Genomic DNA, 16886 nt, shown 5'->3' with positions numbered 1-16886 from the left:
AAAACCGGAAGCCGGCGGGGCGGGGCGGCGCGGCGCTGGCGAGCCCTTCCCCGCCGCCAGCCTCTCCCCGCCGGGCGGCGGCGGCAGCAGCGCCATGGGCTGCTTCTTCTCCCGCCGCAGGAAGCCGGCCCAGGGCGGCCAGCTGCCGCCGCAGCCGCCAGCGGGAGCTGGGCAGGACGCGGCCACCGGCGAGCAGAAGGCGCCGCAGTACAGCTGGGACCTGCGAGCCAAGGTACCGCCCCGGCGGCTGCGGGATGGGAATGGGGCTGGGGCTGGAACTAGGACTAGCACTAGGGCCATCGCTATCCCCTCTCTCAGTGGGCAGCGTGCCGCTCTCTCCTGCCCTCCGGGCTGTGTGCTCCGGCAGGGAGCACGCCTTCCCCGGTCCCGCTGTTGCGGCTGGGTCCGCGCAGTTCAATGCGTTTATTTGAACAATTAAAAAGTGTTTAGCCTAAGGATTTTACCAGGCAGTCTCAAATTGTGCAAGCGGGGAGGCGGCGCGCTGGATGCGCGGCTGCCGGCGGGGCCAGCATCGGTCCCGGTGCGGGGCTGCTCCCGAGGGGCCGGCGCTGCCTCCCGGTGGGACGGCGCCCTGGGGACAGGCGGCTTGGCTGTGACAGTCCCCAAGGTGCCTGCCTGCCCTCGGGGTTCCTGAGACAGCGCGGAGTCCCCTGGGTGCGTGCTTCCATCCAGAAAATCGGGATTAATGGCTGGGGAGCTGCTCGTGCCCGGGCGAGCCCCGCACTGGCATTGGAGCGGAGGCACAACACTCGTGCCGTGTGTCCTCACCATTGTCGATATTGATTCTTCCTGCTTAGGTGTTTGCGTTTGCGCTGCTGGTTTGGTTGAGGTTTTTTTTGTTTTGGTTTTTTTTGTGTGTTTTTTTGTTTGTTTGTTTGGTTTTTTTGTTTTTTTTAAGGTTTTGGGGTTGGGGTTTTTTCCTTTTTTTTGTTTTTTTTGTTTTTTTTTTTTTTTTTTGAGGAAGTAGAACTAGCTTACTAGCCCCTAAAAAAACAGATGAAGTCAAATCCTTTTTCCCGTGCTGTTTCCAGAGCTCCCGGAGGCAGTCATGAAGACTCAAGCCGGAAAGTATTTAAATGCTGGATAAAATGTATTTCTTCCTAGCGTCACTTCAAGTTTCACTTCCTAAACATATAATGACATTGTAGCCCTACTAGGCCTCTCTTCCTCTCCAGCTGCCTTCGGGTGGGGGAAGCAGAAACTGGGCAGGCGAAAAACGTAATTAATGTAGTTTCAACAAACAAAATCCTCAAACCTTCTGGCCGTATTTGACAAGTATAGAAAAGAAAATGTGTGAACTTATTTGAATGTTTAGCTTGCTTGTTTTTTAAACTTGACCAGGTGCTCTAGGGTGTCCCTTAAATCTTCCAAGTAGATTAAGGCAAGCTTAGATGGAGATGAGCTAGAGAGTGTGTGCGTGTGGCCTGGAGGAATTGGTTCCCTGTGGATAAAGATGAGCAGTCTGTGTTGGGCTTATTGCTTTGACTGGCCAGCAGATATTTAGGGAGCACACAGAGAAGGAGAGGAGAACAGCCTGTCATTTGTATGGAGACTATTCTCACAGCCAGAGGGGATGCACTGAAGCCGTATTTTAGTGACAGAACAGAACCTGGTCTAAAGTAAATTACTAAATCAGCCTTTGGAATAATATTGTTTAATTTTAGAGCAAATTCACCAGCTAAAGCTCAATAGGTATGAAAATTTTTGCCCCATCTACTTATATACAGCTAACTTTGAAAACTAAAAGAAGGAAAGTCAGGATATAGAAAGACTTGATTCAGAGAATAGCCGGCCTTGTTGCTAAGGAGATGATTGTTGTTAACTTGCTGGAAGTAGGCTCAGGCTAACATGAAACTGTTACAGCACCAACAATCTATCTGTGTGGAGTAAAAAAACGTGATCATGTATTGCATGTGAAACTTCCTCTTTTTCTATAAAAGACTCTTACAAACCAGAAGAATCAGTGAGTTTGGGCTGTGCTAGTGAACTAGTGTGCAAGCCATCAACTTAGCTGCTTAATTTCATACTGTTCAGCCTAAGAATGGCTATTTAATGTCTAAATTCATTTCTCTTGCTCTTTGCAGCGTTAGTTTTCATTGGGCTTTTTGGGTGTAAGATTAATACATTAAACTAGGAAAGCACCTTATCTTAGGTGAAGGAGTACTGAGCACTTGCTGCACTAAACTTGTTGATCCCAGTTTGTATTAAGTGATACCCTGTCAGTGTTAATGTAGTAGTTTTAAATGTTGTCTGTGATAATTTGTCCTGTTGTCTATTGCTTTCTCATTTATGATGCTTCACATATATTTATTTATTTCACAAATTTGCACACAAAGTTAAATTGAAGTCAATTGGAAAACTTGTGGCACCAAGACTCCTTTTTATCCATCCAGTGCATTGAGTTGTATTCTAAACCCTGAAAATCTCAACTCTGTCAAGAGATGTGCTAAATTGTCTTTTGATGTTTATTGCCACTATTTGGGTTGGGGGTGTGTTTCTAATTTTAGGCTCTCCTATTCGGTGGTGCAGCTGTGGTTATGTAGTTCCGTTTCACAAGCAGGTTTGTCCGTAGTTTTTGTAAACTATGCTCAGTATATTCTTACAGGTGAGCATGTCTTGCTGCTCAGACACTCCAGCTGTCTTCCTGTAAACTAATGCCACCCTGACATGGCAGAAAAATGTAGGCACACTTGTGTGCATATTTGTGTGATTAGGAATGTGTAGAGGGGTGACTGAACCTGAGGGGTTCCTCCAACAAAACTATTTCTTCTGCTTCTGAAGGGCATCATTGCAAGTTGAGACTATTTTAATGATGTTCTGATGGCAAAGGTTGATTGAATTGACGCTGTCGGTCTGCTAGTGTAGCCCTAGACAAAGAGAAGTATGATGATATCCCAGTGACTATATAACTCCTGTGTAATAGTCCCAAAAATGGACGGTGCGGTAGGAAATTCTAAATACAAAATATTATAAGATGCTGGTAGTTGAATTGAAATTAAGGAAAGTATATGAGTTTGAGGAGCCTTTTCAGATTTCTATGTATTAAGTGAGGGCAGAAGTTTTAAGGTATTCAAAATTTAATAAAATCCAGATTCCATTGTAAATCTGCTGAGGTCTTTGTAATGCTTTCTGAGCCTTGGGTTCAGAGAAGTGGGTGAAGATTACTTATGGTGCAGTAGAAAAACCAGAGGATCAGATTATTTTGAAAACAGAAAGGAGAACGATGAGCATTCAGTTTCTTGCTGCTCTGGGATTCTCAGTCCATGAGTGGAAGTAGAGCACAGTTTATTCCAGTCTGTTAGTACTGCATTGCATCCTGAGGACTTATCATGCCTCTTGATGTCTTTGGGCTGTCATGAGTCTCTTTCTGACCAAGGGTGGGAGAGGAACTTGGTGGTGCTCAGCCCTTCCTTCAGCTAGCTTTCCACCTGGGTTGGTTTTGTTTCCCACTGCATGACTAACAGCAGCAACTGAATGTGGGTATGCACAGACAGGAACTGGGGCTTTTGTGTCTTGTGATGGTACAAGATACACTCATGTCCTCCACAGGAGAAGAAACACAAACAGCTGCATCATCTTTTTTGCTGTTGTCTCATGTTCAAAGAAGTAGGATTAGATTAATTATGATCATAGTAGCATTTAGAGCTTATGGGAACTTTGCTTCCCAGATGACTTTTTAACTTTTAGGAGGAACAAATAAAGTTTTGTTTTATGTCAACTGACTTGCAACTTAACTGGTTTAGTTGATAGGAAACATGCAGCTATCATCGTTATTGTGCTGTGTAGCTGGATTTAAAAAGTTAAAAAACCTCAAGAGGTTTCACTTTTTGCCTAAATCATAGTCTTTTATTAGTTACCTTACGTTTGAGGATTCTTTATGAATGGTCTGAGCTCAAGTGGGTATCTTGAATTGTCTAGATCTTGTTTAGGTAGCCATTTTGTACTTCATTTTTGAATATTAATAAAACAACTTTTTCTCTCTAAACATTGGATTTAAGGACAAACTAAGTCATTGTATCTTCCTTATGCCTCCTGCTGCACCAGAAGAACTATTGCTGTTTTTCTCAAAATGTGGTCAGATCAACTGAGAAACAGTCAGAAGGTTCATATTAAGCAGTATTTCCAGTTAGATCAAATACAGGCCCGTGGTAGCTTCTTTTCTTCTTTCACTTTTTCAGTATGCAGTGGTTAGCAGTGGTTTGCTGAATGTGAATGACTGTTTTATGCTCTTATGGGCATTATGAAAAAGCATGAAGATTCCCAAGAATAGAATGAAATGAGCATTCAGACTGTTGTATTGGCCACTTCTAAAGTCAGGGTGTGCAGGAGATGCTCCAAAATGAAAAACTGTTTGCTGGAGACAGGAATCTTCATTACACTTTCTACCTTTTCTTGTTGTGCAAGAATCTTGAAATCTGCCAGTGGGTGAGTAACTTCAACAAGCAATCTCCAGAGGATGTTGCAACTCCTTACTTGAGGGCACCAAACCCATACAAGTATGAATATGCAGAAGTGTCTAGGCCTGGGAATGCACTTTTTTTTTCTTATTTCCCTAATGTTAATTCCCCTGCTGACAAAAATAGTGCTTAAAGCTTCTTAAGTTGATGTGCCTACCCTACAGGTGCAGCTTTTAATGTCACTGGGTCAGCAGCCAACTTCTGTGTATTATCAGCCGTAAGTTCTTTTCTTGAACTGCCATCTTTAGTGGCTTTGAGAGACGGGGGATGATTTTTTTGAGAATTATATTAAAAAGAGAAGACCTTGGTGGAAGTTGTTTAGAAATACTTTACAAACTGTTTGCTCTGCAGCCTGAACAAGAGTAACTAGTGGAAAAAAAGTAACCTGTTAAGAACAGCTGTACTTTTTCATATTTGTGGGGGGTCTATCACTATTGACTGAAACTCCTTCCCTAACGGATCCTGTGAAAAAGTCTTGCCAAGACATGAACTCATACCAGAAACACTTCAAGATGTTGGGATCCTTTATGATTCTAGGTACAGTCACCACTAACAGCTGTGAAGGTCTAGTGCTTGCAAGCCTTTATCTAAATGGGAGCTGCCCAGTTTTGGTGCCAGCAAACTGGATGGTAGTGGCTGAGGAGCTGTATGTCATGTGCAGCTTTCACACAGCCTCTGACCTTCTTGCAAGACAAGTGTCTGCAGGAAGCAAAGCTGCTTAATGCACCTTGCACTTGTAACAGGATGCCCTGGAGCTGTAAGGAGCCGTGACAAACTCGTTTGCCTTCACTTCTCTGCTTTTGTTTGCTCTTTAAAATCCCTGCTCCTTACAGTTTATCCTCTAGCCCTTTGTAACAGACTTCTCACCATTGTGTAATTGTTAAGAAACCAAAATTAGGCTTCTGTGCCTGTTATGAGAAGGCATAGAAGCCTATGAGAAGGAAAAATATTAGCCCTGTAAGAAGGGCTGGCTTTTTCATCATCACATCTGGTTATTTTAGGTCATTCCACCGAGTAATTCCTGAACCTGTGCATAGCCACTTTGGTGAGAAGGCTTCAACCCCTGAGCTGTGCCAATATCTATTAATGTGCAACTCCTATCTACTCTAAGAACTCTTTCAATTCAGCTGAAAATATTAAAAGCTACTGCTGTGAATACTGGCACCTTTTGAATTTTATATCAGCCTGGGGGAAAAGGATGTTTAAAAAACCTGTTAAGGGCTGGAGAGTAAAACATCTCTCTGGGTAAAATGGGTGGATTTGGACAAAGGCTTTTGAAACTTTATCCAAACACAAAGGACAAATAGATAAGGTGTCAAATAGTTGAATTTTCCTGACCTGACAGATGCTTAAGATTTTATAGCCAGTGGAGCACCAAATGAATGGGCAGAAAAATGTATATAGCCCTGGTTATGGTTGTATGAGACTGAAGATTTTACTTCTGTTTCTTTTGGCTTTCCTAGCCTGCTTTTTTTTTTTTTTTTTTTTTTTTCTATGTTGCCAAGACAGAGCTTAAGAAGCAGTTGGTGTTCACTGTCAGGGGAAGGAAGGTGATTGCAGTGATTTAATATTAACCTTGATGATACCTGAAGAGTTCAGAGATGGTGAATGTGCACCAAGAAGGCTGATGGCATCCTGGCTTGTATGAAATGGAGTGTGGCCTGCAGGACTAGGGCCATGACTTGTGCTTGGCACTGTTGAGGTTGTACCTCAAATCCTGTGCTCAGTTCTGGTTTCCTCACTTCAAGAAAGACACAGAAGTGCTGAAGCATGTCCAGAGGAGGGCAATGGAGCTGGTCAAGGTTCTGGAGCACAAATCTGATGAGAAGCAGCTGAGGGAGCTTGTTGGAAGAAAAGGAGGCTCAGGGAAGACCTTATTGCTCTCTACAACCACCTGAAAGGAGGCTGTAGGAGGTCAGGGTTGCTCTCTTCTCCCAAGTACTGAGTGATAGGATAAGATAAAAGGCCCCAGGTTGCTGCAGTGGAGGCTTAGATTGGGTATTAGGAAAAATTTCTTCATAGCAAGAGTTAGAACAGGCATCCCAGAGAAGTGTTTGAGTCACCATCCATGGAGGTATTTAACATATGTGTAGATGTGGCAGCTGGGGACATGGTTTAGTGGTGGACTTGGCAGTGCCAGGTTGATGGTTGCACTTGATGGACTTAGAGCTGTTTTCCAATTTAAACTATTCTATAATCATATGGGCATATAAGGCGCTGTTGGATGCATCCTCACAGTCATGGTTCTGCCATCAGACCTGTTTCTCTGGCATGTTTCTTTTACCCAGGAGAAGTGAAATATTTATATCTGCTATAGTCTTATATCCTGTCCTCTCAGGGGCAATAACCCAGTGGGGGGAGAGAGTATCAAACCTATTCCATGCAGTCCCTCCAGTCTGTACTGCAGTGTTACTCAAGAAATAGTCTTAGTCTTTAAAAGGATAACTGCAAACAAAATCAGAGGAAATGTACAAATTCCTTGGCATGGTCAACAAACTGAGAAGTAAAAGCTGTGTCAAGGTGGAACTCTTAGTTCTGGAAAATAGGCAAATAAAGAGGAGCTCCTGAATCTGGTAATAAGCTGTACTTTTGTCTTTAACTTGACTACTGTTGGTACTCAAAAACTCTAATTTGAAACTGTCTATAAGCTGTGAGTTTGCTGACTAACCAGTGTTTTTCACCTAAGCCTAAATAAAATTGCAAAGTGAAGTTTCACACGTCCTTGCAAAGGCCACTGGGTAGGAGGAGCTAGAGCTGCTTCACAGGCTTTGTAGAGCAGAGCAAATCAGAAAGATGTGCTTGTGTTCCAAGTTTCAAAAGTGCTGTGAGTTCTGGAAGCACTGAACTTCTCATTCCTAAGATAAGTGACTATTCCTCTGTGCCTCTTTTGAAAGCAGTAAGTCTGTGTCCCATGGCCATTAAAAAAAAAAAACCCAACATACAGATATACACAAAGATACGTACATGTTCTAGGAGATGCCTGGGAAAAATATGTCCAAAAGCATTTTTAATATTTGTTTTCTCAAGTAAGGGGGAATATGAGGGTAAGTAACTTGTATATTCAAATATGTAACACTACTTGAGACTAAGGATCTTGGAGAGTTAGAATCCAAAGCATGCTGTGTGACTGAGTCTCCATGAGGTGTCCCTTATCTTTTGAGTCTCCCAGTTTTATTTGTAACACTTCCAGCTAACTTTCCTGGATGTGTACTAGTGGAATTAAATATGATTGAGGAGAGAATTCTAGGAAGCCATCTTCATTGTCTCAACTTGCATTTTATTTGGAAGATTCATCAGCTGCAAAACTCCTTTCCTGTCTGAAGGTCATATATGTTGCACAGAACAAAATACATTTTATCAGCTGGTAGAGATTTTTAGCTTTCTTTGGCTGTTCCAGTCAAAAGCAACCAGGGCTGGTTTAATGAATGTCTGGTGCTAGCCCATTCTGGTTTATGCCTTTTGCTGGCCTCAAATATTGTGTCAATGTTTAACATGCTAGGAAGAGGTATTTTTAGGAATAGAACTACACCAAAACTGTGGTAATGCATGATAACTGATTAGGGTACAGCAAATTTTGGGAGCCTCAAGGCTGATAATCAGAGAGCAGGTTGGTGAAGAGGTCTTGCGTTAATAATTCACTTATACACTTTGAAGTGCTATTTTAATGAGCTTTCACAAGAGGGCAGAGTAGAATTTGGTCCAGGAACTGTGGATGGCTTGAGACTTAACTTATAAGTAGAAATGAGCCAGCTCAGATTCCTTTGGTTTTGGGCTTTGAATAATACAGCATGGGCTGTATTATTCATGCTTTCCACCTGTATTGCATCTATCCTAGGTGCTGTGTGGCTTGTGAGTTGCTGCTCTCTAAAGGAGAGTGCCAGGGAAAGCCACAGCCTCCCCCAAGTGTTCTGCCCCTGCCAGAGGGATGCTGGAGTGTGGAGGCGATCTGCAAACGTGCCCCCCATACCACCACTGCCAGTTTTTGCTTCTTGGACATAGCTAAAACAATCTCGTATGTTTTGTTAGCACAAAAGTCTTGTCATTGTTAGCACGAGATAATGCTGCGGCACGCATTAATGAGCTCTCTGTAGTTTGCAAACATAATAGAGAAGATACTGTTTGGCAGCAACAAGATTTCCTTGCAATGTGTTGAGGTAAAATATGACCAAGAAAATTACTCAAAAAAGAAAATACTGTGTATCTCCAGCTGTAACTATGTTGGACAATTTATTTATTACAGTTACTACTCTACACAGAGCCATCATCCTCGTTGAAACAGTTCAGAGTCTACAGTTAAAAATAGCTTCCCTTGCCCCTTTCTTTATTAAAGGACTAACTGAGTTGCTTTTTTTTATTCCCTTGGAGATCTTCAGAGGGATCTCTTAGTTGTATCTCAATACTGTGTATTCCAGTAGTTTAGCTGATAGAGTTGCTTCTGATCTTTCATCACTCATTGAAGACCCTTGTGGCAGTATATCCTGTACTATTCAGTGGTACTTCAATCAGTGCAGATCAATGGGCATTAAGCATTTTAATATTCTCTGCATTTGAAGACTTTAACCTTATTTTTCTTTTTTTTTTAATTCCTCCTTCAGATTGACCCCAAAGAGTACACTTTTTCTGGACTTAAAAACGAAGCTGTGGGTCGACTGCCTGGAAAAGTAGCAGGGCAACAGTTTGTCATTCAGGACTGCGAGAACTGTCAAATCTACATATTTGACCATTCTGCTACAATCACAATTGACGACTGTGTAAATTGCCAAATCTTTTTAGGACCAATAAAAGGCAGCGTTTTCTTCCGTGACTGCAAAGACTGTAAGTGTGTGGTTGCCTGCCAGCAGTTCCGCACACGGGACTGCAGGAAGCTGGAGGTGTTCTTGTGCTGTGCCACCCAGCCCATTATCGAGTCCTCCACAGGAATGAAATTTGGATGTTTCCAGTACTATTATCCTGAGCTTGCTTTACAATTTAAAGATGCCGGTCTGAGTATCTTCAATAACACGTGGAGCAACATCCATGACTTTACCCCTGTGTCTGGAGAAAATAACTGGGGCCTTTTGCCTGAAACTGCTGCAGTCCAAGATTATGTTCCTCTGCCCAGCTCTGAGGAGCTGAAAGCTGTCAGGGTGTCTACTGATGCCACAAAGAGCATAATACCCATAACTCGAGGGCGGAGACAGAAAAACAGCGATGAATCGTGTTTGGCCGTGTTTTTTGCTGGTGACTACACAACTGCAAATGCCAGGAAGTTAATTGATGAGGTGAGCAACATTTGTCTTCATTCAGGCTTTTCAATTCCTAATTCAGCATTCCTGTGGCCAGCCTCTGATTCTCCCTGAAGGGAGACTATAGAGGCTCAGTTTGACTACTGACCATACTGATCAACTGCATTGTTTAAAACTTCAAAGCAAGGTAAGAGACTGAATTTCATTTTATCAGTCAGTTACTTTACAGTTGGCATCCTGTGAGCAGCACATCTATCTTCTAACAGTTCTGGTGTACTTTTCCATCATGGCACAGCAAAGCAATGCTCTGAAGAAAATATGTAGTTGATTTGATGAATTTGGTCAAATATAGAGTAAGTGTTTGACAATGCTTGTGAAAGGGATGTAAATGATCAGCTTGTTAGCTTATTGTCCTGAAAGTCTCAGCTAACTAAAGTCTGCCCTGAAAGTTTTTCCAGTACTAGCAGGGAGTCTTAAAAGAAAAAAAAAGTGTTAAAATGTATCCCCCATGTCATCCAGTGCTGAAACTTTTTTTCTGAAAGGGGCAGTGGGTGTTTGTCAAGGCTGGTCAGCTGTCTTCAATGACTTAAATAGCTTTTTTAAATTTTTCTTTCTTTTTTTATTTTTTTTTTTCCCTGTGAGACAGCAGCTTCCAAGCTTGTCTTTCCTGGGGCTAAAACCTGGGAGTGGCTGGCTGCTTTCACCAGCCTCAAGTGCCAAGGATGTCACAGAGCAGAGCCAGTAACCATGGGCTACAGCATTTGAGAGTGGTATCTGCAAAAGCTGCCGATCACAGTGTTGTATGATCAACTAAACATCTGGTGGAGCTCTTTCCCTTGGGTTTTTGTCTGCAAGGAAAGAAAGCTGTAGGGTGTCTCCTTGCCTCCCCACTGCCCAGCTGAACTTTTGTGGGTCTGAGCTACTGAGTTACTTGAGTGAAGAGAGATAATGATACTTATGGGTGGTTTCTTTTCTGACGAAGGAATAGCTACAGGAGGGTAATAGATGTGTTCTCCTCTGTTAGTAGTTATTTAGAAGTTAGAGTTAAGAAGATGTTAAATAACTAGTTAGTGAGTTTCTGTGGAAATCTAACTGCTCTGCAGATTAATGGATGTTTTGGAAGTAAAAATTTATTTGCTCCTTTCCCACGTGCTTTTAGTTTCAGATTAGATTTGGAGTAAAAATGAGGGGGTGGGACGTGTATATGTGTTTTCAAATGTTGTTAACTCTTGTTCCAAAACTGAAAATTAGCAGTGGATAGATGAGAGTTTCAGCTAATGCTTGACTGAACTATTGCAGACTGAAGAGAACTGACTGCTTGTTTCCAGATGCTGAATGCCTTTAAATCCCATTAGTTTCTGCTTGTGGGGGATTGTGGGGAAAAACACATAACCCTGGGCCCTAATATATAAAACAAAAACATTCACATTTATTCCTCTAGGTGCACTAGGGCAGAGGAGAAAATCTGGATGAATGGAATGAAAATAAACAGAAGTGTAGAAAAAGCAAATGATCTCTGAAAAGAGAAAGAAGGTCCCTTTGCTCTGAGACCTAATGTGTATGGGAAAAATGAGTCTATTACAGTGTAATCTGGATACTCAAGTTGAACTCCGTCTTAGAAGCATTTTTAACATGAATTCTTCCTCTGTTAACAGATGACTAGCAAAGGCTTTCAGCTGGTACAGACTAAAGAGGTTTTAATGAAGGCAGAGGATGCTCACCGAGTTTTCCAGCAGAGTGCATCAGAATTCATTCCACTGCTGGAAAAAGGTGAGTTTGTGTTTTCTTTCTCCTCTTGATATAGAAATCTGTCACTTGAGAGTTCTGGAGAAGAAAGAGGAATGAAGGACAAATTTGTATTTCAAGGGCATGCTGTAAAACCCGTTGAGATGAGTTTTGGAAGCCTCAGCGAGGCCCTAAACCAGCCAAAACTCCTGAAGGCATCAGAAAAGAGTTATTTCACATTTATTTTGTGTTTCTGCTCCCCCTCTAGTGGTCCAGCGGCATAGTTCAGCAGCAGTGGCACATGCAGATCTGCCTGGAGTGGTCAAAAAAAGCTCATGCTTTTAGACTATTTTCTGACTTGTCACAAGTGCTGCTCAACCACTGAGCTGTTCAGTGTTTCTGCATAAATTATTTAAGCAAATCAATATAGATGTACATAAAGCAGATAAGTGTTTAAAATTCTTGTTTGTAACTGTGTGTGCTGTCTGAGTATTTCAAAAGCCTTTCTATTGATATGACTGCAGTTGGGTTTTGTTTCTTCTTTCAGAAGTACTGACATCTTGTTATGTGTTACATGCAAAAGCTCACTGCACATTCCAAAACTGGGTAGCAAGATGCAGGTTTTTCCATGGTGACATGAGAGGTCTGTGATGCTCATTGTAAGAATGGGACAAAAGTCATTGCATTTGTAAGATGGTAGTCCAGCTTATGGGCAATATTGCAGTCGTGTGGGAAGAAACACCATGTTCAGAATGAAACCAGAGAAAGCAGATCTGCAAATAGTGGGTGAGAACCAGTCTAAAAATCAGGCAATTCACTATCTTGGGACTGAAGCAAAAATGCTTGAATGACTCAGTCCCAGTCCAGATGTCTGTGAAATGGCTCACTATTTGAGCAGTGTAGTCTGACTCACTTCCATGATGCCTTGACTCCTTAGCATTTTTGTGCTATTGCTGCCTTTCAAGAAGTAAAACTGGAATCCTGTCCTAATCTCTGAAAAAAAGAAAAAGGCATGAAATTGCAGATAATACTGTACTTTTTTTTGTAACATGTTTAAGTCTTTTCAATTCTTTATCTTCTGTTATGGGGCTGCTCAAGCAAAAAAAATAAAATGCTTCTTGCAAGCTTCACAATTCCCTATGGGTTGAGACTATGGGCTGAGAAATCTACTGTTTAATGCCAAGCTTAAAAGTATTATTGATTTCAGATGAACCTATTTTCTAGGTCCAGTGGTTGCTTTGGAATTCAATGGAGATGGTGCTGTGGAACAATGTCGAAGCACCGTAAATGAAGTTTTTAGTGGCACCAAGGTAGGCTGGTGTATTGCTTGATTCACAGAAAATATTACAGAATGTTTGAGCTATTTCATGGTCAAGAGAGAGTGTTTACATACTACACAATCTTTTTCAGTTCATGGGTAGTAAAATTGGAATATCCTTTTGTTGTTGTTTTGGTTTTTTGTACTTAAAACATGAGTTACTTTTTGCTGACAAGAAAATTGTCCTAGGAAAGAAAGTTCTGAATCCCCATTTCCACTGAAGAATACAAGATTTCCACTTAGAACTGTTATTTCACATAACACAAAATCAAGTTCTATAATTGTAGTACAAAAAAGTTCCACTTAAGTCCTGGGTTTAGTCACTTAACTGTGGTGGCCTGTCTATTAAACCCTGAAAAAGATAATATGATGGGATTTCAACTTTTTTCCATGTTTACTTTTGCTATGTAGGATACCAAAGTTTATGGAAACATTTAGAACACTCCTGATAACAGGAGAGTGACAAACCCTTTGCTTTCAGGCAGTTTTTCAAAGAAGACTTGAATATCTTTTAGACATCTAGCATCCAGGCAGCTCCTTGCTGTCTTTCAGTTCCTTTTAAAAGACTTACTTGGAACTAGGCTGCCCAGTTTCTGGAAAACAGTCATCTTGTAGCTGGAGCTTGGACTTTCACATACGTTCATAAATTTTGAAAAATGAAAAAGTAATTGAAGTTACTTTTTAAAAAATAGTCATCTGCTGGAGAAGCAATGAAGATTTTTTGAGAGTAATGTAGCACAAGGAAGTCTTTCTTACAAACTCTCCCTTTCTGTTAAAGGAAAGTAGTAGCCAAAGGATTTTGTGTATTTATATTTCCCCCTCTCTCCTGGAGAGAGTTGACTTTACCAATCAAAATACATCTAAATAGATAGTAACTGAAGCTGTGACCTCTGAATAATGAAGCCCCGAGCTGCTGATCCTGAAGGCAAGGGTTAATGCAGCCAGCATGTGTGCTAGGAAAGGGTGACAATAACAAATGGTGGAGGCATCAGGGCTGAGAGAATACTAGGATTTGTTCTATCACACAGTGGGAACCAGCAGAGTTGTGTCTCTCATGAAATGCAAAACTAAAAATAAGTCTTACTCGTTCCAAATGAGCATGACTGCTTTTACTGATGTATAACTATTTTCTTGTTTAACAAAACAGGTTTTTGTATCAGAAAGCAAGGCATCAGCATCTCAAGATGTAGACAATTTCTACAATTTTGCTGACATGCAGATGGGAATGTGAAGTTTAGCATGAAGGTGCTCACGTACGGTTTGTCTTAGACTTGGACATCACTTGGCTTGAATATTGCAGTAGTTTTGTCATTTAGTTTTGTATTTCTCATATATCCCTTTTATAAAGCCACTGGTGGTTTTTAATACAATATTATCTGAACTGGAGTAAACTGCATAGCTAGCCATGTGCATTGTGTTTGAAACTTAAGTTTAACTTCAAAAACAATTGAGCTTTTCTACTAACTTTTTTACAGTGATTTCTAAACATCTATCGACGCTTGAATGTTTCTTGACAACGTCTAATGATTATACATATTTTATAAGTGCAGTGCTGATCCAAGTTTGATGCAGTACTAATTGTTATCTCTCACTCAGACACATTGTTTAGAAAGTGTATTTATGTGAAATTTGCCCTTCAAAACTTTCCCACATGCAAATTTGTCTTTACTGGGGGTCCAGGAAGGAAGCTGTAGTCATTTACTTTTTCTGACAGCTTAGTCTGAAATTAATTTTCCTTGTAGCATGCTTTCAAAAGCAGTTTGTGACTTTGGCTAACTCTCCTTCAGCATGCTTTTTGAATAAAGTTGTTTGCAGCAGCATTCGTGGTGAGAGTTGTCACTACAGCATTGTGGTGAGTGAGCACTTGCCAGGCTTTTCTGCTCTAGGGTGAATCCTGAGCATGAGTGCTCTGCTGAAGCTGCTGTGCTCAGGTTCTTTGGTGATACAGCTGCCTCTGGCATTGCCACCTCACACGTGGGATATATTTGAGGTTTCTTTGCACTTGAGCAATAAACCTCTGGCATATTGTTGTTTGCTAGAAGGAACATAGCCAGTAGTCAGAGAAGGATTCTGATGGCATTAAAAACCCCTTCTTCCTTGCTAGACCCCAGGAGAAGACTTTTGCTTGCAGAAGTAATATAGAAAGTGCTGTAAAATGCCACACACTGCCATAGGATTTATTTTGTATTAATTCTAAAGACAGACTGAAGAGGTACCACAAGCATTTTGTGAGATGCATTTGAATAGTGTTCAGAAATAATGCTTATTGCTAAATAATGCATATTAGAATGCAAATATTTATAGGTATTAAATACATGATTGATTTATTTTTGCATATTGCATCCTTACTGATTTTTCTACATGAACTTAAAGCTTCAGTCCAGGTTTACAAGCTCTCTGTAATACTTGAACCAATTGTGCATGCAGACACACAAAACCAAATTTCATAATTAAAACATGGCTTGCCAGTTTGCTTAGCCTTTACAATTCATTGAAAGGATTGGGGCTGTGTTGAGGTGCTAAAGCCATTTCCTCATTATGGTCATCCATCAAAAGGGAAGATCTTGCAAATTTTAACTGAAGATGAGTCTTGACTCATCAGTTTCACAGCTCTGGAGCTCCAAAGTGGGTAGCTAAAAACATCTCTAATCTTTTTTTGAATTAGCACATGAAAGAATCTCTTCTCCTGAAATTCATAATTCTGTAATGCCCAAGAGAGGTTCTGAACTGTTATTTTGTTGCTACTGGGCAAATGCTTACCATTAGTTTAAATTCAAGAATATGTCCTTAGGACTTCTTGTTATAGTTATCCATAGATTAAATAAGGAAGAATATGTCCTGAATAAACTAAACCATTGGTGTACTGGAGGTAAGAAAATTGCCACTTTGAAATGTTTTTATTTGACAAAGTCAAGCCATCACCAGAATTAAACTGATAGCCGAAATTACCACTTACTTGCACTTAGGTAGCCAGAAATTTGTTGTTTTCTTTTTTTTTTTTTTGTAAGTGTGAGGTGAGGTCTGTAAAAAGAGCTAAAAATTTTATCTTGCTCTCCAAAGTACTAGCACAACTAATCAGTCAACTTCCACAGGAATTAATCTAGATATATACAGTAAATACTATTTTGGTATGGACAGTACACTGAAATTGTATAATGTACTTCAGAGCTGGTGTTGTGTGATTTGTATAAGCAGTACATATACCGGACCATCTTGGTCTCTAAACTTTAACATATAATATTTCCAAAGTTACATGTTGACACATAATTATGTGTATGTTTATAGCTTATTTTTTGTATCATTAACCTGCCCTGGAAACAAAGTGCTAAATGGACTTTTGTGACTCCTTTTACTGGAGGACAGGAAGATTAATTGAAAATTCTTCTAGGCTTGAAACAGTGGAATAATTTTTCTATGTGCTGGGAAAGAGCAGTGTTGCTTTTTTATTTTTAACAATGATGGTCTGTTTACTGATATCAAGAATTTTTAATTTAAAAAATCCCTAAATAATGAAGGAGTTTCTCAATCCAATTATTTATCTATCTTTTGATTTCCATTTCTTGCTAACAGGTGTTAAGAACACTTCTAGCTTAAGAGTCAGGAATTCTTTGCATTACAGAATGGTACGTGTTTAATGTATCCTTTGTAGATTTCTTGTGTAGCTTTTAATGTAATTTGTATTGCACTGTGAATGTGATTCATAATAAACATTTGAAATGTTTGAACTCTGGATTCTGAAGACTTCTTAAAATTATGGTAGATTGAAAAACATAATTACATTTTATTAGGTATAAAAACTGAGATATTAAACAGGAATAGATCTTGAAATAGATACTCATAGCTAATTGAAAATAGGCATTCATCTTCTGAAAAAGGTGATTTTTTGACAGCAGGGATTCATCTTCTGAAAAAGGTGATTTTTTGACAGCAGGGATTTTTCCTCGGTCAGAGATTGTGGTGTTTATAGTAGTAAAATTGTTAATTAAGAAAGCAGGTCCATTTAATATCTGACAACCAGTAAAATCCTCCTGAAAACAGGCAAACATTTAATACATTTCCAAATGTGGCTTTAAACTCATCAGAAATGTGACTCTTCCAAGAAGAGATGGTCTGGGGTAACTCTCACTAGGCATAAGTGTT

General features: G+C 40.4%; 1 protein-coding gene across 1 annotated transcript; it reads left to right on the top strand.

Annotated features, from left to right (window-relative positions):
• Window positions 1–16478, top strand: RP2 (RP2 activator of ARL3 GTPase). The gene is made up of 5 exons (XM_005486393.4): window positions 1–232; window positions 9074–9739; window positions 11359–11473; window positions 12653–12738; window positions 13894–16478. Exons 1-5 carry the CDS (start codon window positions 95–97, stop codon window positions 13975–13977), a joined length of 1089 nt encoding a protein of 362 aa, XP_005486450.2. The 5' UTR covers window positions 1–94; the 3' UTR covers window positions 13978–16478.
• The last annotated feature ends 408 nt before the right edge of the window (window positions 16479–16886 follow it).

The sequence above is a fragment of the Zonotrichia albicollis genome, chromosome 2 (genome assembly GCF_047830755.1).
Source record: "Zonotrichia albicollis isolate bZonAlb1 chromosome 2, bZonAlb1.hap1, whole genome shotgun sequence".
In the NCBI taxonomy this organism is placed as follows: domain Eukaryota; kingdom Metazoa; phylum Chordata; class Aves; order Passeriformes; family Passerellidae; genus Zonotrichia; species Zonotrichia albicollis.
The sequence above is the reverse complement of the archived record's forward strand: the minus strand, read 5'-3'. Positions and strand labels throughout refer to the sequence as shown.